General features: G+C 38.0%; 1 protein-coding gene across 1 annotated transcript in view; it reads right to left on the bottom strand.

Annotated features, from left to right (window-relative positions):
* parn (poly(A)-specific ribonuclease (deadenylation nuclease)) overlaps positions 1 to 27,583 on the bottom strand; it is a 108,969-nt gene that overhangs the window by 50,274 nt on the left and 31,112 nt on the right. The window contains exons 13-21 of the mRNA XM_039776546.1: positions 26,992 to 27,069; positions 22,680 to 22,723; positions 22,440 to 22,482; positions 21,900 to 21,975; positions 15,414 to 15,524; positions 12,885 to 12,954; positions 10,142 to 10,197; positions 4,655 to 4,741; positions 2,442 to 2,516 (exon numbers count right to left, since the gene is read on the bottom strand). Of these exons, the coding sequence (XP_039632480.1) occupies positions 2,442 to 2,516; positions 4,655 to 4,741; positions 10,142 to 10,197; positions 12,885 to 12,954; positions 15,414 to 15,524; positions 21,900 to 21,975; positions 22,440 to 22,482; positions 22,680 to 22,723; positions 26,992 to 27,069 (640 nt within the window). The remainder of the gene's footprint in view (positions 1 to 2,441; positions 2,517 to 4,654; positions 4,742 to 10,141; positions 10,198 to 12,884; positions 12,955 to 15,413; positions 15,525 to 21,899; positions 21,976 to 22,439; positions 22,483 to 22,679; positions 22,724 to 26,991; positions 27,070 to 27,583) is intronic.

The raw sequence follows: 27,583 nt of genomic DNA, 5'->3' as shown, positions 1-27,583 counted from the left end.
GGAAAATTAAGGTAAGAGAAAACAAACTTTAAAAAATGCTGCAGATGAACAGATCAAGTGAAAAACTGATAAGCAGTTATAGGAAAATACATGCTAAAATGGCAATTTTTATAGATGTTACATTACAAATCTTTGAAATGGGTGATAAAGTGTAGTTTGCATTAATTTATCAACACTAGAATTTCACCAACCAATGGAAAAAAGTTTTAAAAGATATTGTAACATATACAGTACTCACCTTGCTGTTCCAAAAAAAATGCCTCAAAACTTTGCCCAAAGTTTGCTATAAACAGCATTTGTACTATAAATAAGAGCTTAGGCCACTCAGGACAAGACTAATGTAATTCAGCGCTTATTTTACTACAATAAAGTAAAACACAAATTTTTCTGCACTGTAATTAAAGATACAGGTCTTGAGTCTTACAAGCATAATTCTTTAAAAAGTGTCTTCATATTTAATGATGAAAAGACTTCAAGCTAGAAAATAAAAAATACATCCTTGCCTGAATTACTTAAATGCAAACAAGTATTTGGAGTGACATCTGAGAAGAATGTTTACAATAAACAACTTATGAATGTGGTATCTTGCTAGCATGATACCACCATATTTCAAATTTGTTTGTGTAGGTTACAATAACCCCACAAATCAAATCAAAATCAATAATATTTGTAAATACCTAAGAGTGTCTTCTTTCAAATAATTTTCAGTGCCATGAAAAAGTTTGGGCACCCATGCTTAAAATGTATGTTACCAAGAATAGTTAAGTGAGCACAAAACAAACTGATCACCAAAAGGCATTAAGTTAAAGATGAAACATTTCTTTTCAGCATTTTATGAAAGATTAGTGTATTGTTTTTGTTTTGTAAAATTGTACAGTGAAAGAAGGAGCACCTTGCAAAGGTTTGGGCACCCTAAGATACCCGGGGTCTCAATTAACTTTTACTAAGGTCTTAGACCTTAATTAGCTTAACTAGTTAAAAAGAGGATGGGTCCTACAAGAAGGTAATCATCCAAAACATAGCTCAAAATCTAAAATGGAATACCTCAAGTGGCACAAGCATGGTTTGCCATGGCCCTTGCAGTCCCCTAACCAAAACATCATTGAAAATCTGTGGATAGATTTCAAAAAAGCAGTGCATGCAAGGCAGCCCAAGAATCTTGCAGAATCAGAAGCCTTTTGCAAGGATGAAAATACCCCAAAGAACGAACTGAAAAACATTTAGCTGGCTTCCAAAACGGTTTACAAGCTATGATATTTGTCATATGGGGTGACCATGTCAGGTGCCCAGACTTTTGCTTTAGAATGATGGAAATAAATATGTGATCATGCTTAAAATAATAAAGAAATGTGTCATCTTTAACATAATGCCTTTTAGTGATCAGTTCATCTTCTGCTCACTTAACCATTCATAATAACAGTAACAGACATTTTAAGCAAGGGTGTCCAAACTTTTGCATGCCACTGTATAAGCTTCCATGTTGTCTGCTCACTTTCATTAATAAAATATGCAATTTGCATATATGTATATTCCAAGGTGAGCAGCGCAGCTGAATGAATCTGCTTTTATCAAAGATACCATTCAGGTAAAGTGAAAGACTCATTACCATTGGATAGCTTAATTTCAGATCTTTTCAGTGATGTATAGCTATCTATGACTGGTCACAGATGTGTGTAAAAGGCAGGAAATATATTGCCTATGTGACAAGTAGTCTTTAAGCATCTTTATGCATTGTTATGCACAAACTTCTATGAGAGTATATGCAGATTGTTTGGTCGGTAAATAAGACTTTAAGTCTAGAGAAATGTACTCTTCTTAATATTTAAAAAAAAAATACAGCTCAGGGGGATATATATATATATATATATATATATATATATATATATATATATATATATATATATACTAATTATATACATATTTTTTTTTCTTCAGCTGGTGTCTTGTTAATTATAACTCATACCACCACCACAGAAGGGACTGATAGTGTTGTGTGATATTTTTTGTAATCATGCTGGCTGCACAAATATTTTAGCTTTATTTAGTTGATACTGGTGTAAGCAAAGGTTTTTAGTCATATAAATACTTTTAAAAATTTGGAATGTTGTACTCACTACTATTCAGCTGTTTGAAGCTCATTTATTACATAAGTAGAATAGCCATTGATTTTTGGGCATATAATTTAAGGTCAATAATGACAAAAACATGCATTAAGTGATTACTTCAACTATATGGTAAAGAAAGAGACCTTCTGCAATATACTGCCATTACAGAAGCACTTCTTTTCACCACTATATTCAATAAAAAATATTAATTATCTATATATAGTTCGGAAATTATTCATAAACAAAACCATTGATCGCTTACCTTTTAAAGATTAATGGCCAAGTGAAAAGGACAGTAAATGCATTGAAGTGTTCAGTTAAACTTTACTTTCTTACCGATTTGCACCTGATCTGCCTGGCTTAGGGACACAAATGCAGACGTATCGTCAATCCATGACACTTGGATATTACCTGCAAGATAGAAAGTTTAGTATTTCAGAAGATAATAAAAATTGTAGTCAATAAAACAATGTATTCTTATTAAACCTGCAACTAATGTATGACCTTGCTATACTAAGTCTTTAAAAAAATAAACAACATTTTACTGAAAAAAAAAAAAAGTTATTCTTTTGCTTTGACAGAAAGGGAAATTGAAATAAAAAAGAAACACCTATAATTCTATATTGTTGTTACCAAGTGTTGTTCTTTACTTCTCAAACTAACAACTATAGTTAATCGGCAAAATCAATTAAAGTGTTTTACGTAGTAAATATGTTATATTCACTAGCGCCTTTGCTAACTGAATATTTTCCTAGAAATTCGCTCTGTGGCCAGCTAAGACAAACTTTCTTTTTATTCCCCACCAGCCCCACAGGATGCTTTGCAAGGTAAGTGCAACATCAGAGCTTATTGGAAGTATACTCTTCATTTTACATCACTGTCCAATCTCCCTCATACAAGCTTAAAGTCACTACATTGGATCTGCACGTGGCATGCATTAAAATAAAAATAAAAAAATCTTGCAGCATGTTCATTAGAGGGCCACATTATCTGACCATAATGACAATATTATGAAAATACTTAGTTGTTCTGCATAAATTCAATGTACTTTGTGTATTAACTGCTGGATTAGTTATTTATGCCCTTCACTATGCAGTTCAGATCAGGTAGTGAATGACGGGCTCAGCAAACTCTCATTCCCCAAACCAAGTACTTAACACTGATCCCATGCATCATAAGCTGATATGGATACATTATCTACGGGTACTCTGAAGCTACAGCAGGCAGGTGCCAGTATGGAGTATCGCAAACGGATCTTCATATCCCAGCAGCTGGAGCCCCAGGCCACTTGACGTACCCAATCTATACAAGAGAAGGGGGGCATGGGCCAAATGCATGCATAACTGGCCTTAAAAGAGGCATCAATTAAAACCTTAAAGAAACCTGATCCCTTCTCCAACCAGAGTCAGAAAACACACAAAACTTTGTGAAACAACAAATGTTATTTACAAAGCATTGTCGTTTTGATGAAAGAAAAAAAAAAAAAAGTGTGAAAAATCTGCACAGATAGTCAATAAAAAGACTTGCCAGCTGCCAGATTTTCTTCTCCCATTAGAATAACAAATGCCTTGTAAATAGAAATAAATCTTTCATTATTATTATTTCACTTTGTTTTGACTCACACTGCTCTGTTTTTAGCCCACACCCCTTCTCTTATATGTGCCCAGCATGTGACAATTGAAGATCGGCTTGCACTTTGTGCAAAAGGCACAGTCTAATCATAAAGTTTGTATTCCCCAAAGGTTAGAAATCTGCGAGTGCAATGATATACATATATACATACATAGTATAAAAAATATATATTCTTTTCCTTTATTACTACTAGTTTATGGTCATTTTGTTGTTTTTTGTTTCTGGTTATCATTCTGACCGGATCTTTTGTTTTCAAGGCACGGTGGCACATTTTTGGCCATAATAATTGATTCAGCACAGTTGGCAGACTCCTTTCCAGGCCTGAGGTACACATAACAGACCATTGCATCCACTATAATATAATCCACTCAAAACTAGTTCAGTTCCTCTTTCCCCATTGAATTCAAATGATTTCACCAAGTTCGAAGTTCCAAAACATTTTCATGATTTCACTGTACTCATGGAGTTCGCCAATCACTGCTAAACAAATGGGGGGTGGGGATGATGACAGAAATCTAGGCACATTCAAAATGGGGGGAAAAAAAAGTAACCCTGGGGAGACTACCTGGGAAACAATTGCGCACACACACACAAAAATTAATTTGGAGTTGCCAATTAACCTAAAAAAAAATTTTAAAAAGACGTATATGTCAATTCCTTAACCTTACAAACAAGATTTTAGAAGTTGTTTTTTTTTTAAATGTTTACAGTTTTTCATTTGTACGCATTCAGTACAATTGCAGTTCTTTTTATTTTTTCTTAAAGATTGTGCTTAACTATAAGCTGCTAAACCACATGAAAAAGATTCAAACATGCAAATGGACCTGCTTAGAGATGTTCATCTAATGGCAATTTTACTCTTTGAAAATACACATACAGTGGAACAGAGCTACAAAAACATAAAAGAAATCAGTTACCATAAGCACTAAAAAGCTGATACAGGTCACTGGTCTTCCATTCTTTGGGAAATGTGACATACAAGACATGATCCCTTTTTGGCTGCACTAGATGGGGTAAAGAAATAAGACAGGAAACCATTCCTTAGTATGTAATCATGAATTGGTTTCAGAATTAATAATATCAAAACAACTATACATTTGCAGCTTCATTAGCAATCTGAATACTGTTTGAATTATGCAAGTCTGGACACACAAACAAAACCTTTATTTTGTACCTGTTTTCATCAACAACAATGGAAAATAAGCAACATATTTCTGATTTTTTGTTTCTCAAAGGGTATTAAATTGTGATTTTTGAAATAGTTTTTCCCCCAATGATGGTAATCTTCTTCTGTCTGATCTAGGGACAGCTTCACACATAAGGAGAGCTTATCCCACTAGACACATTCTTACGACTGTTAAGCAGTGAGTTATACCTTAAAAAATTAGATTTTTGTAAAGACTGTAATTTAAATCCTAGGTTCATCTCCTCAAATATCTGCCCCAATCTGCATTGCTAAAATTACATTATGGGCCACAATTAATTCCAATTTACTGTACATCTCTATTTCTGTCCATAAGCTCATATAGCAAAAGCAGAATTTTTATTTAATTCAGGGTTGTGCAAACATTACCTCCACCCAAATAAACTATAAAATATGATGCATCATATGTGCTTTTCAAAGTTAGATAGTAAGAGCTCTCCTCCTTGAACCGTCACCTTGTCGTGGTGGAGGGGTTTGCGTGTCCCAATGATCCTAGGAGCTATGTTGTCCGGGGCTTTATGCCCCTGGTAGGGCCACCCAAGGCAAACTGGTCCTAGGTGAGGGATGAGACAAAGAGCGGTTCAATAAACCTCTAATGAAGAATAAAACTTGGACGACGCTTTCCCTTGCCCGACGCTGGTCACCGGGCCCCTCTGGAGCCAGGCCTGGAGGTGGGGCTCGATGGCGCGCCTGGTGGCCGGGCCTGCACCCATGGGGCTCGGCCGGGCACAGCCCGAAGAGGTAACGTGGGTCCTCCTCCCCATGGGCTCACCACCTATGGGAGGGGCCAAGGAGGTTGGGTGCAGTGTGAGTTGGGTGGTGGCCGGCGGGACCTTGGCGGTCTGATCCTCGGCTACAGAAACTGGCTCTTGGGACGTGGAATGTCACCTCTGAAGGGAAGGAGCCTGAGCTAGTGCGCGAGGTCAGAGGTTCCGCTAGATATAGTCGGACTCACCTCGGCGCACAGCTTGGACTCTGGAACCAATCTCCTTGAGAGGGGCTGGACTCTCTACCACTCTGGAGTTGCCCGGTGAGAGGCCGAGCAGGTGTGGGCATACTTATTGCCCCCACTGGAGCCTGTGCATTGGGGTTTACCCGGTGGGCGAGAGGGTGGCCTCCCTCCGCCGGGTGGGGAAGGGTCCTGACTGTTGTTTGTGCGTATGCCGAACAGCAGTTTGGAGTATCCACCCTTTGTGGAGTCTCTGGAGGGGTTGCTAGAGGGCATACCTTCTGGGATTCCCTCGCTTTGCTGGGAGACTTCAATGCTCACGGGCAATGACAGTGAGACCTGGAAGGGCGTGATTGGGAGGAATGGCCCCGATCTGAACCCGGGTGTTTTGTTATTGGACTTCTGTGCTCGTCATGGATTGTCCATAACGAACACCATGTTCAAGCATAAGGGTGTTCATATGTGCACTTGGCACCAGGACACCCTAGGCCTCAGGTCGATGATCGACTTTGTGGTCGTGTCGCCGGACTTGCGCCATATGTCTTGGACACTCGGGTGAAGAGAGGGGCGGAGCTGTCAACTGATCACCACCTGGTGGTGAGTTGGCTTCGATGGTGGGGGAAGATGCCGGTCAGACCTGGTAGGCCCAAACGTGTTGTGAGGGTCTGCTGGGAACGGCTGGCAGAGTCCCCTGTCAGAAGTAGCTTCAACTCCCACCTCCGCAGAACTTCAACCACGCCCCGAGGGAGGTGGGGACATTGAGTCCAATGGGCCATGTTCCGTGCCTCTATTGTTGAGGCGGCTGACCGGAGCTGTGGCCGCAAGGTGGTCGGTGCCTGTCGTGGCGGCAATCCCCAACCCGTTGGTGGACACCGCGTGAGGGATGCCGTCAAGCTGAAGAAGGAGTCCTATAGGACTTTTTGTCCTGTGGGTCTCTGGAGGCAGCTGATAGGTACCGCAGGCCAAGCGAACGCTGCTTCGGTTGTTGCTGAGGCAAAACTTCGGGCATGGGAGGAGTTTGGAGAGGCCATGGAGAGCGACTTTGGACGGCTTCGAGGAGATTCTGGTCCACCGTCCGGCGTCTCAGGAGGGGAAGCAGTGCAGTGTCAACACCGTATATGGTGGGGATGGTGCGCTGCTGACCTCACTTCGACGTTGTGGGTCGGTGGGGGGAGTACTTCGAAGACCTCCTCAATCCCACTAACATGCCTTCCAATGAGGAAGCAGAGCCTGGGGACTCTGAGGTGGGCTCTCCCATCTCTGGGACTGAAGTCACCGAGGTGGTCAAAAAACTCCTTGGTGGCAGGGCCCCGGGGTGGATGAGATACCGAGTTCCTTAAGGCTCTGGATGTTGTAGGACTGTCTTGGTTGACACGCCTCTGCAACATCGCATGGACATCGGGACAGTGCCTCTGGATTGGCAGACGGGGTGGTGGTCCCCTCTTTAAAAAGGGGGCCCGGAGGGTGTGTTCCAACTATAGAGGGATCACACTCCTCAGCCTCCCTGGAAAAGTCTATTCGGGGGTTCTGGAGAGGAGGGTCCGTCGGATAGTCAACCTCGGATTCAGGAGGAACAGTGTGGTTTTCCCTGGTCGCGGAACAGTGGACCAGCTCTTCACCCTTAGCAGAGTCCTGGAGGGTGCATGGGAGTTTGCCCGACCGGTCTACATGTGTTTTGTGGACTTGGAAAAGGCATTCGACCGTGTCCCTCGGGAATCCTGTGGGGGTGCTCGGGAGTATGGGGTACCGGACCCCTGATAAGAGCTGTTCGGTCTCTGTACAACCGTGTCAGAGCTTGGTCCGCATTGCCGCAGTAAGTCGAGCCCGCTTCCAGTGAGAGTTGGACTCCGCCAGGGCTGCCCTTTGTCACCGATTCTGTTCATAACTTTTATGGACAGAATTTCTAGGCGCAGCCAGGGTGTTGAAGGGGTCCGGTTTGGTGGACTCAGGATTGGGTCACTGCTTTTTGCAGATGATGTTGTCCTGTTTGCTTCATCAGGCCGTGATCTTCAGCTCTCTGGATCGGTTCGCAGCTGAGTGTGAAGCGGCTGGGATGAGAATCAGCACCTCCAAATCCGAGCATGGTCCTCAGCCGGAAAGGGTGGAGTGCCCTCTCAGGGTTGGGGGAGAGATCCTGCCACAAGTGGAGGAGTTCAAGTATCTCGGGGTCTTGTTCACGAGTAAGGGAAGAATGGAGCGTGAGATCGACAGGCGGATCGGTGCGGCATCCGCAGTGATGCGGGCTCTACATCGGTCTGTCGTGGTGAAAAAGGAGCTGAGCCGTAAGGCAAAGCTCTCAATTTACCAGTCGATCTACGCTCCTACCCTCACCTATGGTCATGAGCTATGGGTAGTGACCGAAAGAACGAGATCGCGAATACAAGCGGCTGAAATGAGTTTCCTCCGCAGGGTGTCTGGGCTTTCCCTTAAAGATAGGGTGAGAAGCTCAGTCATCCGGGAGGGGCTCAGAGTAGAGCCGCTGCTCCTCCGCATCGAGAGCAGTCAGATGAGGTGGCTCGGGCATCTGATCAGGATGCCTCCTGGACGCCTCCCTGGTGAGGTGTTCCGGGCACGTCCAACCGGGAGGAGGCCCCGGGGAAGACCCAGGACACGCTGGAGGGACTATGTCTCCCGGCTGGCCTGGGAACGCCTTTGGGATTCTCCCGAAGAGCTGGAAGAAGTGGCCGGGAGAGGGAAGTCTGGGCCTCTCTGCTTAAGCTGCTACCCCCGCGACCCGATCTCGGATAAGCGGAAGAGGATGGATGGATGGATGGATAGTAAGAGCTATAACTTTTTATGTGGAAAAAGTAAGTTCTCATCAATAATTACTAATGCTTCAGGTAGGTACCAAAACTTCGAACCAGGTGCAAGTGATCATAATATCATTAGAGAGGATCTTCGTAGAAACAATCTCATTTAAGCCCCAAGCATTTATTTTGGCTTGCTCTTTGATGTTGTGTATTATACTCATGAATGTATCAAAAGAGCTCTCAGAGGCCAAGTTATAGATGCCCAGGAGTCTCTGGGAACGTATTTAAAAACAACAACCATTCCACTATTCAGAAGATTGTCACCAAGTGTAGGAGATTTCAAACAACTACAAGCTTCTCCAGCCCGAAGGTAGAACAGAAGATGCTGAAAGAAGTCTCTATGAACTTCACAATTTAATCTCAAGACATATAGGTAGTTCTGGCCATTGTTTATGTTAAAGTGGACATTTCTACCATATACAGTAGGTCTACAATGTGCTCTGGACAGAAAATTCAAAGAGTTATAACTACATAAGCATAGATCTACAGGCTCTAAGGCTGCCTCTTTCTAAGAAGAAAGGTTTACTCATAGGTGGGTATTGCATCTTATCATGAGAGGGTTGTATTTTTCAGACTGCACTTTTACAGTAGCTCTTTACCAGAGAGATCAAATGGAATTTGGGCAGTAAGATACAAAAAAAGCAAGCCAGATGAAGCTTTTTAAAATGTCCCTACACTTGTGCTTCTGTAATCAAGTGTCAACATTTTGACACAGCAGGAGTAATGGTTATAGGCTAATATTAAATTAAAAGCCACAAATCCCACAGAAAAAACACAAAATACTGATCACTTTCCTGTCTCCAGCAAAGTAAAGAATGAAAATGAAAGCACTTTTAATGGGAGTTTCCTAAATACAGTTCTACAAGGCATGATAGAAAACATCCAATTTTGGGAGGACTTTCTCTTTTTTAAGCAAGTTTCCTACCTGCATTAGCCGAAAGCACATCATTGCACAATCTTACAGAGACTGGCTGAAACATGTTTCATCATTCTAAAATATTAGTTTGTATATTTTGCTGTGCAGCTGCCATGTAAGTTAGGGAAATAAGAACGATATTACAAGGGATAAGTACTAGTACTAAGTACAAGGATTTCCTATACTTTCTCACTTTCTACATGGGAATCTATAGAGACTGAGAAAAGCATGTAATTCAAATTACACCAGCTTGTTTATTTGATTCTTTCATCATTAAGATATACATGATAACATTTAAAGACAATACGTACATAAATCAATAGAGCAACAGTACAAATCATTTTCTAATATACAAAGCAAAAAAGTGAAAAAAGTTAAATTTCATTTGAAAAATGCTCAACAGCTAAAATTAGCTCATTACTCATTAAATTTAAGTGGTCTATTTTTATTAAACAAAATCAATCATCGTTTGAGCAAATTGTTGGTACTGGACACTCAATCATAAAGTCAAAAATATCTACTCACAGTCAGGTCCACTTAAGTTGAGATAAGGGATATCTATGACTCTCATGAGGAACAATCTGAAAAGTAACATAACTTGATTACAACTATTGGTCTGTAGCACATAACACAACACATCTTCAGCATAAACAAATTTGCAACACTAGGCTAAAAGCTGCAATACTTGTTAAGCAAGGTGAAATTTAATAGAAATACTGCAACACTCTTTTTTCCCTAGGATTTGGGGTGAAGTCTTGTTCTTCATAAAACCTAAAGACATTTGTAACATTTTATTCAAAGGATGATACAAAATAATGTGCGGCTTCCAATTTATACAATTAAGTAAAAACACATTCCAGTATAACACAGTAGAATTTCTTACAATTTAAAAACAGCAGTAACAAAATAAAACATTCAAAATGAAACTGTTTACTTACACTCTTGTTTCTATAGCGGGAGCACACGATGTTTAACAGACTAGAAAACAACTACAAAATAAGTATTATGCGGAGGTTGAACCAGGAACCATTTGACTAAAGGTATGCAGACATGCCTATTTGGCCACACCATTAAATGGCTCAAACCTGAATGTTTATCCTAAGATACATAATTTAATAAAGTATCTGTACATATTTTACATAAAAATGTATAATTTGTGAAAAATCGCAGGGATACAAGCACCCATTAAGGAAGAATACTGATGAAATACTGGTTTTGAAAGGACTACTTCTGCCATTTTTAAAACTTAAAGAACCAAATAACTTTGGCTGCCCTTATTAAACAAGTAATTTGGTATTGAATAAAAAAAACAAAACACACTAAAATAGAATTTTAAATTTTCAAATAAATTTTCTTTTTGCAGGTAAATTTCCAATGGAATGGACTTTAGTACCTTACATATTGCATTTAGGCAGACATTACCTTAAAGTTTGTATAGTCATGCTTTGTCAACTGGAAATGTAAGTTGGTATTAATATAAAAAGAAAGACAATGAGCAACTTGGCACCCAATAATTTAGCATGAAGTGCTGTCTATGGGATGGGTTCTCAATGTAGGTACAGTATGTGCCAGTGACCTTTCCTTAGGCATCAGAATTGTAATTACAATGATGACCCATGATTTATTATGCTTGTGGTTAACTGTTTACGTTTTTTTTATATCAGTGTGATTTTGTACACTACATTGTCCTCCACTAATATTGGCTCCCTTGGTAAATATAATCAAAATCAGCCAAAAAGATAAAAAGTCTCATTAATTGGACAACAGCCCGGTCTTCTGTTGAAAAAGGCATTCCCAGAATGTTTTAGTTCCCTGTTTATCATGTGCGTGGATTATTCCAAAATTATATATTTAACATTATTTTGGCAAAAAAAAAATCACGTTTTGGGCATAAAACTGGATAACTGACGTGGATTATGTGATGCGAGTAAAGAGGGTTTTTCTTCTTTTGTCCACTGGTTTGGACGAGACTTTTTTTTAACACATTACAGCAAGTCAGCGGTTCTGGATTTGTTCTTGTTGTACTTTAAAAACTTTGTGACATCATTAAAAATAACATCATAACTTTTTTTCTTTGAACACACAAACATGACAGCTTCTACAGTATAATGTAATATTTTTGTCTATGTCCCAAGCAACACGATTTTTCACTGAAACCTTATTGAACATAAAAAGCAGTCTCTGTCATTCCGCATTCATCACACAAACTCAACACAGATTGCTCATCAATACCCAGAGGTAAATGAACAGGCCCCAACATTTATGATAGGTCCCACAGGAACCCAAACCAAATTCAAATCTCTATTTTACACTACAAGGGTGGCAAGAACTCATCACTGAACTTGAGTCACTTAATCCAAGACTGATCCTTTTTACTGTATTAACAAAAATGATTTTTGATTTTTATATCAATAATTAAAAATGTGGACATGAGGGTCAGTAGGCTTTTCACCCTAGGAACCAAGTTACCCGGACTATTCTATAACATTTCAGTAATTATTTACCGCTTTGATGCTGATCTTTCTGATAATAAAATGGGTGATTACGACAGACGAGAAGAATTCATAATTAATTGCAGAATTATGGTATTCGAAGGTTCCTCTAAAGTGCCTCTTTCTCATACACAATTTGGCTCAAAAACTAATCAGCACAACGTCATGTCATAGCAGGCTTAAGTCTGGAGTTTGGCATTTTTCCGTCCAGCTGTTGTAGCTGTAGACCGTCCTCAAGAAACTGACACACAGACACACAAACACGGCATCAAGATATCAGTGTTTTCAGTATCGGGGACCCTATAATGTCGAGATTCATTGAAAACCAGAGATCGTAATTTTTGATGAACCTAAAGGTTTTGTTCCTCCTCCATAGACGATAGATAATGGTGGGCGCAAACCAAAAAAACACACATGTAAATAATGCAATACAAAACACATCATCCACATTAATTAATTTACACCAAAGTGATTTAAAAAAATTATTTGCTTCTTTATTAAAAAATATATCTAGTGTTTTCAAAAGTTTATCAAAAGTCATTCAACTGCATCTCCCCATATAATTAGACAGCAAAAGTTATTGATTAGTAAATGTACAAGAAATACCTATATTTTAATCTTAAAAGCTCTTCTAAATTGCTTCCAGACAAAAAATTAGGGAATTTGTACTTTCACTTGTCAGCTCTCTAAAGTGACTGGAAAGATTAAGCAGATTAAGCAAATGAAGTGAAAAATTAAACAAAAAATAAGAAACACATTACCGAAACTCTACTTACTTGTTAAAAAAGGGTTCAATAAGCTTTGATCGTGCGGATATATGTTGCTTTGGAGGACTGAGAAATGTACCTATGAAATTAAAACAATTTTATTTAAGTAAACAGTCTTTAGCTTACGACATATACATAGTGCACATGGGCAAAAGCAAGAATTGTCACTTTCCTAAATTTATTTATAGATAGATAAGATAGATAAAAACACTGAATTAGAATTTGTAAACAATTCAGGAACAGTTATGTTTGACAAAGATCAATACTCTGGGTTACAGATAGCAAAAGTAGAACAATTGTGAGGAGTCAACTATAATATTTATCATGCTAAACTTTACAAAAGTTAGTAAACTGAAGATAAAACATAGTACTCCAAAAATACACTTCCTTCCTTCTTTCATTAATTAATTTCAAGATGTTTGAACATTATACAAAATTGTATTTTATACTTTGCCATAATAGAGGAGGTAAAAAAGTGACTAGAAGAACCTGCAATGTTTAAACAATTTTTGTCATTTTATAGTAATAAGTGATGTATGCCCTGAACAGAAGAAAGTGGTGGTCCAGGAACACACCAAGCCAACTTCACCACCCTTTGTAGGGCTTTGTAATCTTAAAATGATCAGGTGCCATACCAGTGCTAAAAAGCATAATTTTTTCTACCATTCTAAAGTACACAATGTTTAACAGTGGCCTAATCACTGTTCATGAGTGGACTCATCACCCTCTACATCTAGACAGCATACAGAAACTATTACGAAGGCCAGTAAAATGTTTTCTATTCTGCACATTGTTACCTATCAAAAGATGTTATTCTTAAACAATATAAACATAATAGAAAGAACCATATCATCAGTGTTAGTGATCTGGAATGCAATGATGCCCTCAGAAGCAAATTTAACCTCCTTAGCATTAGACCCGAGTATCACATGGTCTGTGAAAACAGTGCTAAAAGCGTTAGTCCCAATTGTCACTCTGGCAATGGTATAGACACTTCTCACACAAGACGCAAGGTTTACTTGGGTTGGAAAAGTGCCAGCAGCATTAGTGCCAAGTGTTACTCAGGGAACAGTATAGGCATGCTTGCATAAGCATCAGGGCCAAGCGTTACCTGGGCAACGGTGTAAATGCATCTTCTCCTAGCCTCATAATTGCATCTCACAAGAAACACCTCTCATCAGCAGTGATAACAAAGTGAATCTGTCATCAGGCAACGAAACTGAAATGATCAGTGAAACTGAAAGTGATTCTGGGAATCCAAAAGTGACACGTCACTCTCACATGTGCTGTATGCTATCCATATTATTATTATTTGTATCATTATTATACTTTCTATACTTCTGACTTTGTACTTTTAGTGTTTAGCATGTTTTACAGTAAAATATGAGATTTAATAAAAATGTAATTTTTCAAGGCAAAAAATGCAATGCTTTTTTTATATGAGAAATAATGTAATGTCATAGCAATGTTGACCACAATGTAATTGGTGAACTTGAAGGGGAGCAATAGGCTCAATACGAAAACCTGAGGTTTTCCGGTGATGAGGAAAAATGTAAAGATGGTGATGATCAGTAATCAGTATTACTGAAATATAATGTTGACCAGTATTCCATAAACATATCTATGACCAGTACTCCAATTCATCATTCTGCATTTCAGTCTAGAATAATGGCAATTTTAAAAGCTATTACATTACATTACATTACATAACATAACATACATTATGTACTTATGATTAAACATTTATTTTTAGTCATGGTGTTTTTGTAAAGTATAAAATGCTTATGACTCTAGTGCTATTGCTTGAAAAGGTACAACTGCAGATTTCAAATTAATGTTACAGTTCAAATAGGCTCCTTCAGAAAGGCAGAATTCCCTTAATAACAATCAGAGAAAGTAAAGTAGTCACGGTCAGTAGAAAAGAACAGCACACTTTGCATTGCCTCTTTCTACCTGTAATGCACACAGGAAACTCAGTCATGAATAAAATTGTTCTTTTTCCTAGTTGTGCCTCTTTATCCTGCTAGAATTTCTACCAGAAAATAACTTCTCTCCCCACCTCTCTTTCATATAAACTGAGCAAACAACTAAGCATACTTAATGTTAAATTATAATGATTCATAAGTACTTCCTTCACGATATAACAATTTCCTTGGGAAATGTTTAAAGTAATGTGGGCTACAGTTATTATTGACTAGTCAATGAAAAATAAAATGCATCCGGTAGACAACAGATAGGCATCCTGTACCGAAAAGACACTCACCCTGTTGATGACTGTGTGCTGGGGCAGGTGTTCAAGAAAAAAACATCTTGGAATAAACTAAAGTGAGCCCAACTACCCTCATTTCTAGTGCCTATAAAATATTCACTCCCTTGAAAGTTTTTTTTCTTTTTATTGTTACACAATACTGAATTGCAATAGATATTGTTTGGCTTTTTTGACACTAATCAACAGATAGAGTATTTAGTATCAAAGTGAAAATAGATTACTGCAAAGAGGTCTTAATTAATTAGAAATATAACTGTTCAACCTCATACCTAAAAAGTTGGCCATGGAGATGAAACAAAGTCCAGTTATATACGCGTCATAGCCTGCCTCATGAAGTTGCTCAGAAGCAGTGTTGTAACTTGGGAATCCTTCTGCACTTTCTGTATAACAAATTAAATACACATTATTAATTTTTATTTTAAAAATAACTTCAAATTTACTTAATGTTCTCAACACACAAGTGATAACAACAATGAGTCTTTCAGGTAAGGAGGGCAGAAGTTTCAAGGTAAAGCAGTTATACTAACTAATCATTGTACCAGACAGCAGGGACATGCATGCTATATGTTGATTAGTAAATTCAAGTAAGATTTTCACTACTGTACTCTGTATAGTACAATAATAAATGCACTATAGCAAGGACAACTGTGGCTTAGTCCAGTTCCATTTAATGTTTTTTTTGACAAAAACCTAGGACAAAAGGAATACTGTACCTTACAAGTAGTTGATAAAGGAAGAATGTGTGAAGCATGTAGCAATGGAACATTTCACAAGTTTTATGTGGCTTGTTATTTTTTTTTCTTAAAGTCACTTCATATAGACTAGCAAATGAAGAAACATACCAATATACAAATGTATCACAGCAAGAAAGTAAAATGACATTTAAATGAAATTTAAATAAGGTAAATATTTGGCAGGCAAGCTCCCAGCTATAGAAAACAAAGGTGATAAATCTTACCTTTCGATCAGTTCCACAGAGCTTCTATACCATTATGTTGTATACACTAGGGTTTTCAAAATTTTAAGCAAATTTCATTTTCAGGCTTAAAGAGAACTGCCTGATAAATCCAGGTACTATGTGACTTTAAATGATTAGCATTTGTGTACATCACCTCTAAGGAAATGGGGGATATAAGCCAATTGATTTGCCAAATGCACTGCTACATTGATCACAGATAGCAAGATACTATAAATTTATAAACACCAGAGGCCTCAAGTATAAACAGTGCATATGTACAAAAATGTTGCGTATGAATGTTTCCACGTTCAAATCGCGATGTACAGTGGGTTGTTTTGTGACCCCCATGTTGCTACTCTTCAGAGAAAATTAAAGGTGGAGGGAAACTTACAATTGACCCCCTTAAATACTCTCTCTCATTTTAGGATTCACCTGTGTATGTACAGTAGGTCAGGGGTCACTGAGCTTACCAAGCCAATTTGAGTTCCAATAATTAGTTCTAAAAGTTTTGGAATCGATAAAATGACAACGGTGCCCAAAACCTGCCTGATTTTGTTTGAACAATTATTGCACACTTTCTGTAAATCCAATAAAACTTCATTACACTTCTCAAATATCACTGTGTGCGTCTCCTATATGATATATTTAACTGACATTTTTTATCGTAACAACCAACGATTTATACAGGAAAATAATGACTATTAACAAGGTTGCCCAAACTTTTGCATTCCACTGTATAAAACCTAAACTTGGCGTAAAGCCATGCACATTTCCACGGTAGCTCATAACCTGGCGTACGCAAGTTCTGTGCTTGGTTTTGCAGACTGGCAGCACCCAGCGTCAAAGCAGTGCTACTGTTCCTATGGTTACCCTTTCTTTTTTAGATCCACATCCCTGACGCGGCTTTACAAATACACTGAAATTAACCGCATATTGTTTATTAGTTTAATGCATCTGACTGTAATTAACCTGTAACAATATAATGGTCCATAGAATGGTCAAACTATTTTAAATACAATAGCTGCTTTAGCATTGTTACTCTCACTGCACCTTCTTCGTCTTCTTTTAGTTGCTCCCGTTAGGGGTTGCCACATCGGATCATCTTTTTCCATGTTACTCTCACTGCACCACTCAAGAGTATTTATATCACTGTATCCGAGTGGGGAATCACAGCTGTACAGCAGCTGACTGGAAAGAGAATTATCGGCATACAGCATCAAGCACATGCTGCCTCAGCCATGCTGTCTATTGAACTGCCCTCACACAGCAAATGCTTCAGAGCCTTTCCTGTATGGACCTCGCAGTTCAGAAACAGTTTCATCCCAAGAACTCTAAACGCACACAGTCCATCAAGTGCTCCTTGTAATATGCTTTGTACTTATAAGTACAATTACCTTACTGTAAACTTGTGATACAGTTAAAATACTGCGTAACCTGAGCCACTTTATAAAGTGCGTATTTACATATGATGACAATATCATTTTTAAGAAGAAATGCAGCAAAATATGTTTATTATGTTATAAAGATAAAACTAACTTCATTTAAATAATCCACATTGTTAAAAATTAAACATGCGAGGACACAGTGCCAGAACGCTAACAAGGAGGTGGCGCTCCATTCACGGATTGTTCCTGCCTCGCGCTGTATTCTTGCTGGTGCTGGCGTGACACTGGAAGGATAAATGGATGGAATAATTAAATACGTACCACGAAAATATTTAAATGTTCCATAAAAGTTTTGAAGAATCTGCGTTCTAAGCTTACACATGGCTTAACGTCTATTACAGAGCTGATTGTGTGGCAATTGGGTATTTGGAGAAAGAAAAGTAAGGACAGGAATTGGGGTTAGTACCTTTGAAAAAGACAGTACTGCTATAATAAAGTATTTCATCAAAGGTCGTGCAGCAAGCATCTTGTGTGAGACATGAACAATCACTGCACCACTGTGTTTCCATGTATATTAACATGCTTTAACTCCTATCATCATGAAAATGATATCACGTATACATCTATGTATTTTAATTATTCAGAGAGCTGTAATATTATGAATGTAATGGATTCTGTGTCCTGTCTGAGGAAGACAAAACCCGTAAACACGTAGTGATTCACACACATAGAATGTGCATAGAAGATCAAATACAAAACAAAGCATTTAATGTGCTACTTTAGTTAAGATGGGATTTGAGAAACTAGTAAATTAAACGACTTTAAGATGAAATTTATGATGTTCTACTTTAATGACAAAATACATGATTAAAGTGAAAATTTCGAGATTAAAATTGAAATTTCGTGCTTTTTTCCCCCCACTGTGTGTCTATTTTTTTTTCTCTGTACCCTAATAAGCTTTCATATGACACTCAGACGGTGGGCTACGACTTGCCTTTTCACGGCAACTTTGATATCTGACAACTTCTTTTTTATTAATTCGGGCACTGTGCGACTTTGTGAACTTGACCTTTCGAGTTTCTCCGACACGCTATGTCAGTCACTCGATCAACTTCCTTTTGTTGTTTATACCACCGTTTAAACCAACAAATAGTACATTTTTCCTTGCCTCCACTTGGTATTCGCTGAAATTCTTCTATTTCCCCCTGTGCTTTGACATTACCTTTTCACAGAACGCCGAGCTTAAGGGCTATTTATACTGATTTGCATATTCAAAGAGGCATAATTCTGGGAGGAGTTGGGTCGGGACAGCAGGCATGTGCATGTGTGTTACTTTTCACGTTAACCGGGATTTATGGAGTGGAAGAACGTGGAAGTTGGCAAACGCACAGATTTATGCATCTAATTTTTTTTTGTGCATAAGCACATTTACGCTTTTGTCCACACGCCATGTTATAGTGTGAATTCTACGCTAATCCAGATGCATAAAACTGCGTGTACATCATGTTCCACGCACTTCCCTTTTATAAATCCCAATGAACATGAAATTTAAACACACATGCATGCGCCTACAGCCCCACCTCAACTCCTCCCAAAATTTCACATATTTTAATATGCTAATCAATATAAGAATCACCTTCCATTCGGTCTTTTGTTAAGACAACATCAAAATCACATGGAAAAAAAGAAGAATTTCAGCAAATGTGTAGTGAAGGCAACGAAAAATGTACTATTTGCTGGCTTAAGCAGGGGTGTAAGCAAGAAAAGAAAGTTAGAGTGATGCAGCGTGGTGGAAACACTTGAAATTTCAAGTTCATAAAGACGTAGAGTTCCAAAATAAAAAAAAAAACGCAGTCAGATATCAAAGTCAACGTGAAAAGGACAGTCACAGCCCACCGTCTGTTTATTCGGTTTCAGACAATATTACCTACTAGCAAAATACCCGCACTTCGCAGCAGAGAAGTAGTGTGTTAAAGAAGTAATGAAAAAGAAAAGGAAACATTTTGAAAATAACGTAACATGATTGTCAATGTAATTGTTTTCTCACTGTTGTGAGTGAGGAGTGTTGCTGTCATATAGATAGATATAAACATACATACATATATAAATATATATATAAATATACATACATCGAGCAAAAGTCTATTATAGTATATAAACGAAAAAATAGGTTCCAGTTATGACCATTACGCGTAGAATTTCAAAATGAAACTTGCCCAACATTTGTAAGTAAGCTGTAAGGAATGAGCCTGCCAAATTTCAGCCTTCTACCTACACGGGAAGTTGGAGAATTAGTGATGAGTGAGTCAGTCAGTCAGTCAGTGAGGGCTTTGCCTTTTATTAGTATAGATGTTGACCCCCGTGCCGATGACGTGACTCCATGCAGTGATGGTGTTGCTGTGTCCAGCACATCTTCAAATGCTAGCTGCACACACACCTCTGCCACAGAAATCGCTGGGTGACCATCCAGCTGTGTGCTAACGGATGCTGTTCTGGAGTCACAAAACGCAATACTGGATCCTATAAGAGATGTGGCCAATGAACTAAAGAATATAAGGGCTGTACTATGTGATACTGACTACAATTTAAATTAATTGGTTAAAAAATAAATGCTGCAACTCAGATGTGTTTTTACATTCTGCTAAGTAAATTCAAAGTTGTAATGTTGTCCGATTTGGTGGGTCGTGGTCAGGTTCATCATACCACACTTCTTCAGGTACGGGCAAGCCACGATGGTGTGGCACATTATGCAGGACGCTACATGCCTACACAATGCAACACTCTTTCTGTGGACTAAAGAGCAGCACACTAATAAAGTGGAAATGCATTCTATTTACATAAGCAAATTCATTCTCTAAAGGAACCTTTATAGTGTAGCATTGGCGCCAAGCAACACAACTGATCAATTCTCTTCTCTTTACATGGTTATCTGAGGTGACTCGCTATCTTTAAAAGAACTGCTTGCCTTTTGCCGCACTAGTTCGAAAAAGCACCAGAGACTGTATGGAGCTGTTTTTTGTATAGGTTCTCCAGCTATATATGATGGAATACCAGCTCATTCTTTTGTTGATTCACCCCTGGCTGATGTAACTTGTTCAGCACCATTGCAAACAGCTGGCATGGCATGACTTGGAGACATTTGTGAAATACCTGATCGGTCAGCAAGTTCACATTAAAAAGCTCTTGTGGTTAAAAACCTGAGAGTGGACAGAACTTTCAAAGAAACAGGTAGAGCACAATTCCTCAAAAGTCTGCCTTTGTAAAGCCGACGCTAGTTCAGCACACAGCTCCAAGAGGATAGTTCTTGGAAATCGACTTAGAAGCCAGTCATCATCATCTTCATCATCTATTAATACGCACTCTCTTCTAATTCTTCCATTTGTGATGTCTTCCAGCAACACTAACGCAGCTATGGTAGTTGGAACAGTTTGTCTATTCCATGCACCATTATATTGTTACAGAATGATTACAATCAAGTGAATTAAATTTGTAAACAATATGCAATTAATTTTGGTGTATTTTATAAATCCCATGTCACCAATGCAAATATGAAAAAGAAAGGTAAATCACACAGAAACAGTAGCACTGCTTTTATGCTGGGTGCTGCCAGATTGTAAAACTAAGCATAAACCGGCATAAGCCAGGTATGGGGTTACTGTGAAAATGTGCATGGCTTTATGTCAAGTTTAGTTAGTTTATAAGTCTCAAAGTGTGCAAGGAAACCGGTGCATGCAATATTTCTGAGCATATGCACCACTTATACATGAGGCCTCTCCAGTTTACCAAAACTATTTCACAACCCAGGGGTAGGAGATATGATTTTCTAGTAAAATAGCCCCTATCCAAAAAGCTTTCCATTTGATGAGACAGTTACCAATTAGATATCTATTCTAAATAACAGTGTTGTAATGCTAACAGTAACCTTAGCATTCCTATTTCCAAACTTACTAAAGATTTACCCAAGCTATTCAGTTAAGTATTTTTAGTGCAAGCACAGCAAAACTTAATTTTGAATTGTGTCACACAGTGTACTTATTTATTTATTTTTTTTTAAGTCTAATTACTACATAGGCTCTTTTTAACCAAAGACAACAGCTGTAAAGTTTTAATAGTTTTCTACCTTGTTCAACACAAGACAAGACTATAGTGAAAAAAACACTTTACATGAATCATTTAACAATCACCCTTCAACTGTTCTATTTATTCACTGAAAAGATTACAAAAAAAAACACACCTAGATTTAGACAGGAAACATAATAAAATAAGTCTTTACCCTGTAGCACACGATCATAAATAATCACAAAACTGCTTATTGAAAGTTTTTAAAATAACCCTACCTATAAAACAATTTCAAGATATATATTTTTTTCTTACAAGATATTAAACATTATGTAAACCAGTGTACTTCCTACCAACTTTAGGGGAAATAAATGGTGTTTCTTTTAATCTCTTTTCCAGTTCTGCAAGTGAGGTGTTGTTAATAAGCTCCTAAAATGAGAAATAAGCAGAAGGAAATACATTATTTGACAAATATAAAAAAAATTGTTTTAAAAATGTTCACTACAATGTTCCACCCCTTGAAAAGTAACACAACCTGTATGTTCAGAATATAAATTACTACTTCAAACGGAAAGTCTGTAATAACAACTTTAACTGAACATTTTTAGATAAATTTACATTTCATCAATATAAAATAAGTTTAATTTATATTAGGACACAGTAAAAGCAGGTTATCTGAAGAATTACATAATTGGAAAGTCTTACAGCCCTGTACTTTTCACAATGTACTCCTACTAAAACATCATATGGTTCACGTTAACAATAGCAAAAAAAAAAAAAAACCCACGCATAACTGTTGTACAATAAGTGAATACTGCCATCTAGTGGCAAACTGTAAAAATCATAGTCTGCACAGGAAGGATTATTTCCGCAGATCAAATAAACCAAATTACCTTAAATGGATGTGTCGATGCCATTAGTTTTGTGTCCAAAAGTCTTAAGAGGAGACAGAGAAGACTGGTAGTGAAACAGTTAACAATAAAACATACTGACAAGTTTTTGTTTTTTTTAGCAAAAGTTACATTACTGGACTATGCCATACACAAAAAACTGGAATTGCAACAGGAAATATTATGAAAGTGTCATCATAATTTAAAAATATTAATGCATACAACAAAAGTTTCCATTCTTACCTGGGAAACACACAAGTTGTGACTTCTTTAAATTCATTCAGATCCTACCAAAAATATTTGCAGTTACTATTATACAATAACTCAATCATGCAAAACAGAAAATCAAGGTTTGATTAAGTATAGATAGATAGATAGATAGATAGATAGATAGACAGACAGACAGACAGACAGACAGACAGACAGACAGACAGACAGACAGACAGACAGACAGACAGACAGACAGACAGACAGACAGACAGACAGACAGACAGACAGACAGACAGACAGACAGACAGACAGACAGACAGACACAGTGGTACCTCGGTATACATCTGCTTTGGAATAAGTCCAACTTGGTATACATCCTGTTTAGAGGCGAAATATTTTGCTTGGTATACGACCTTTGTTTGGAATACGACTCGTGTGCTAGAACACCACGTGTGGTATACCGGGCGCGCGCCTTCAAAAAAAAAAGGGCCAAGTTTTAACCTGTACAGTAATCCCTCGCTATATCGCGCTTCGACTTTCACAGCTTCACTCTATCGTGGATTTTATATGAAAGCATAACTAAATATATAACGCGGATTTTTCGCTGCTTCGCTGCTTTTTTTTTTTGTTGCTTGGCTCTTCTCATTAACTTTCTTAGAACTCATGGTTAATGAATTTACTAAAAATGTACGCGAAAAAACACAAAATCACACGGGTTGTTCACTGAATGGTAGCAACTGGCGTACTGATGCTCGTGGGAAGTCGTGGCTTTGTCTCGTGGCTTTGTCTGAGGTTAACAAGGGTAGTGTTGTGACTCATTTTGACCCATACAAGTTCTAGCACACGAGTCGTATTCCAAACAAAGGTCGTATACCAAGCAAAATGTTTCACGCCTAAACAGGACGTATACCAAGTTGGACTTATTCCAAAGTGGACGTATACCGAGGTACCACTGTGTGTAATATAATATAATATAATATATATTATAGTGCCGCCACAATTATTGACACCCCTGGTTAAGATGTGTTCTTAGACTTCTAATAAATTCTTTTTTCCCCCCCAAAAAATATAGGCTCACAACACAAGAAAGAGAAAACTCCAACCTTTAATTGAAGTACATTTATTCATTGGGAAAAAAATCCCACATTAAGAAAGAACTTTAACATGAAATCATGTGTGCCACAATTATTGGCACCCCTAACAATTCCTATAAAATAAATGTAATTGAAGCATTTTTGTATTTTGTACTTTAGTTTTTAAAGTTGATCAGAGTAAATTGGAACTTTTAATTAGTAATTAATGACTTCCTGTGTCCCTGGGATATAAATATGATGCAACACAGAGTCCTATTGCTCTTAGCTACTCTTCAACATGGGACAGACAAGAGAACATGCCGTTCACGTAAGGCAGATGTGTGTTGACCTTCATAAGTCAGGTAATGGCTAAAAGAAAACAGTTACTGTACTCGTCTAAACCTGCCTGTATCTACAATCAGAGGAATAACAAATAAGTGTAAAACAACAGGAACAGTGATTAACAAGGCTGGACGAGGACCCAAGTTTATCTTGCCACCATGCACAGTGAGGAGGATGGCAAGAGAAGTCAAAAATTCTCCAAAGCTCACTGTTAAGAGAACTACACCAAAGAGCGATATCTTGGGGTCACAAAGTCACCATGACAACCACACACTATTTCCATGCCAACAAGCTGTTTGGGAGACATGCAAGGAAAAAGCCTTTTCTCACCTACAATCACTAACGTAAACATCTGGAGTTTGCTAAGCGGGCTTCAACTGGGACGGTGTGCTTTGGTCAGATAAGACAAAAATTGAGCTTTTTGGCAACAAATATTCTAAGTGGGTCTGGTGTGAATCCAAGAATGAGTATGCGGAAAAGCACCTCATGCTCACTGTAAAGTATGGTGGAGGATCTGTGATGCTGTGGGGCTGTTTCTCTTCCAGAGGCTCTGGGAACCTTGTTAGGGTGCATGGCATCATGGACTCCTTAAAATACCAGGACATTTTAAATCAAAATCTGGTGGCCTCTGCCAAAAAACTGAAGATGGGTTGTCATTGGGTCTTCCAGCAGGATAAGGACCCTAAACATATGGCAAAATCTACACATAAATGGCTCAGCAGACATAAAAGCAAGCTCCTCCCATGGCTATCTCAGTACCCAGACCTCAACCCCATTGAAAACCTGTGGGGTGAGTCTGAAGAGGAGAATGCATAAGAGAGGACCCAGGACTCTGGACGATCTAGAAAGATTGTGCAATGAGGAATGGTCAAAAATCCCTGTCTCTGTATTCTCCAGCCTAGTGAAAGGTCATTGGAGAAGATTACAAGCGGTCTTTTTGGCAAAAGGGGGTTGTACGAAATATTAACAGCAGGGGTGCCAATAATTGTGGAACACATGATTTCACGTTAAAATGTTATTTCATAGGATTTAATTCCCATTGAATAAATGTACTTCAATTAAAGGTTGGATTTTTCTCTTTTTTGTGTTGTGAGCCTAGATTTTTGGGAGAAAAAAAGAATTTATTAGAAGCCTAAGAACACATCTTAAACAGGTGTGCCAATAATTGTGGAGGGCGCTGTATATAGTAGTATTATATATACAGTGGTACCTTGAGATACAAGTTTAATTCGTTCCGTGACCGAGCTCGTAAGTCAAAATGCTCATGTTATCATGGAATTAATGCACAGGTTCAGTTTTTCTAGCTAAAGAGACTTTTTTTTTTTTTTTTTTTAGTGTGGCAGGAGAAGGAGTGAATATGAAGAGGATGATCATCAAGTAATTGATGGCACTGAACAATAGAGGAAGGGATTTGTAGAGTTTTAATGCAAGTTTTACTGTAAACCCATTCAAGAGAGGCTTCTGCTTTGAATTACATCCGTCTTTAGCAGTTCATTTAAAGTCTACAGTTGCAGTCCTGTTTCATTTGACTTTATGATGTTCTGTGTCTCCTATATTATACCAATTTGTTGATTATTGTTATCATATTTGCTACATGTTGTAGCTTGTAAATTTTAATCATCTCATAAACCACCAAGTTTATGACAGGTCGGTTCACATGCAGATCACACTTCATATATTCCGATTATGGCATCTCGTAAAATTCTGGAATCTGTTTAAGATGTCTGTTACAAGTCTCATAAGTTTGTACCACACCTTTTATCTTGCAGAAATGAGTTTGAAACTAAACAAAGGTGTTTAGACAAACGTGTGCAATACATTATATGTTAATTAAGAGTACTGTCTCATGCCTAGTAAGGATAAATCTTTGAGTATTTGTATGTCAAGATTTGATGGGGAATGTGAGGGTTGGAGGATAATGGGTGGCAAAAATGCACTTTGCCTCATCAGCATTATTACGCACATGCTGGCCCTTCCCAGTGACTCAGTCCAACTAGTGCAAGACTCTCAAAAACAAAATAAACAGGTTAGATTATGTCTCGAATTATAAAGGGTTGGCTCCACGAGTATTAATATCAACAACCAATGGGCACCTGAAAGGACAAAACATATAATACAGCAATGAGGAATGCAGGTGTTTTAGACGTTTCAGATAGAAGTCTATCTGATGTCTTGTGATTTATGAACCACAATAGAATGGAAAAAAAGAAAAGAAAAAGGAAAACCCTTTGCACAGCAGCAGCTCCATCTGGCAAAACATTACAGGCTGTTAGAAGATAGAGTGAGCTCAAAATACTGTGCAGATATGAAATTTTCTTGGGAAATCATCAAGCGGGTGTGTACTTTAACTTTTGCTCAATTTATAGCTATATAAATTAACATATTTAGGCGACAAGATCAGCAACAGCAATCGTCAAGTGTGCCATATCCTCCAACTAGAAGTCATGTAATGTGACAATGGCATTAAGGAGGCAGAATTTGAATCCTGCTCCAGGTTTGTGCAGACAGTCTAAATATTTTCTTCATGTCTGCTTTTTTTTCCCTATCTCATTCCAAAGACAGGGAAGCATATAAGGGTTAACTGGTGATTATAAATGGACCCATGACAAGCAACTGTGCTAGTGGAAGTGTGCCATGAGATGAATTACTATCAAGTTAAATTTCAGCTCCCACAAGCATTAATCAGACTAAGGGGACTCGGAGAACAAATGCAACAACAAAAAAAAAAAAAAATAAGTGTTGGCAATATGTAAACAGGGAAAATGCATTAATATAATAAGGATATTTTGAATGCATGCGCTATTTCCTAAAATGCAAATTTCGTCAAGAGAAAAACTGGTGCATCAAATTACATAACACAAAAAAAATTAAGATGTGTTTTTCTACCACCAAATGTTATTTGTTTTGAAAATTAACGACTCATTGCTTACCTCTGGCAGAGGACAGTAAAACTGGTTGATAGTATGCATTACATCCAACAGCATATTATGACCCACAACAAGCTTACCCTACAGAAAAAATACACAACTTAATCAACATTTTGAAAGGGATGCATTACATCTAAAACATAATATGACAAACAAAATTGCCCTGTAGAAGGACAACATAATACAAGTTGAAAATGTCTTTAATACAGAGTGAGAAGCAGGAGTGTGCAATATGTAACCTCTACGATAATATCTTAATGGTTGTTTTAACAATATGGAAGCCGAGATCATCAAGTATGTCACTCACTTTGCAAAAAACAATCAAAAATATCCCTTGAGACTCCACGCATTCACAATCTCATATAACCTAACAGGACAGACTACTGCACATGCGCAAAGCAAGCACATAGGTGTGCATAGTCAGTACATCACAAGTTAAGCTAGCATAGCTGCCAAAAAATGAGAGAGCAAACAGCATCAGGGGATAAATAAGCCTCGCAATCTACATTGTTAGATTTAATTGCAAGACATGGATCATCCTCACTCACATGGAGATGGTTTGGCTTTGAAAAGACTTGTGTTGCTCAAAAGATGG

Source organism: Polypterus senegalus, chromosome 13 (assembly GCF_016835505.1).
Source record: "Polypterus senegalus isolate Bchr_013 chromosome 13, ASM1683550v1, whole genome shotgun sequence".
Lineage (NCBI taxonomy): Eukaryota > Metazoa > Chordata > Cladistia > Polypteriformes > Polypteridae > Polypterus > Polypterus senegalus.
Note: the sequence above shows the minus strand (reverse complement) of the source record. Positions and strands in the feature narration are given on the sequence as shown.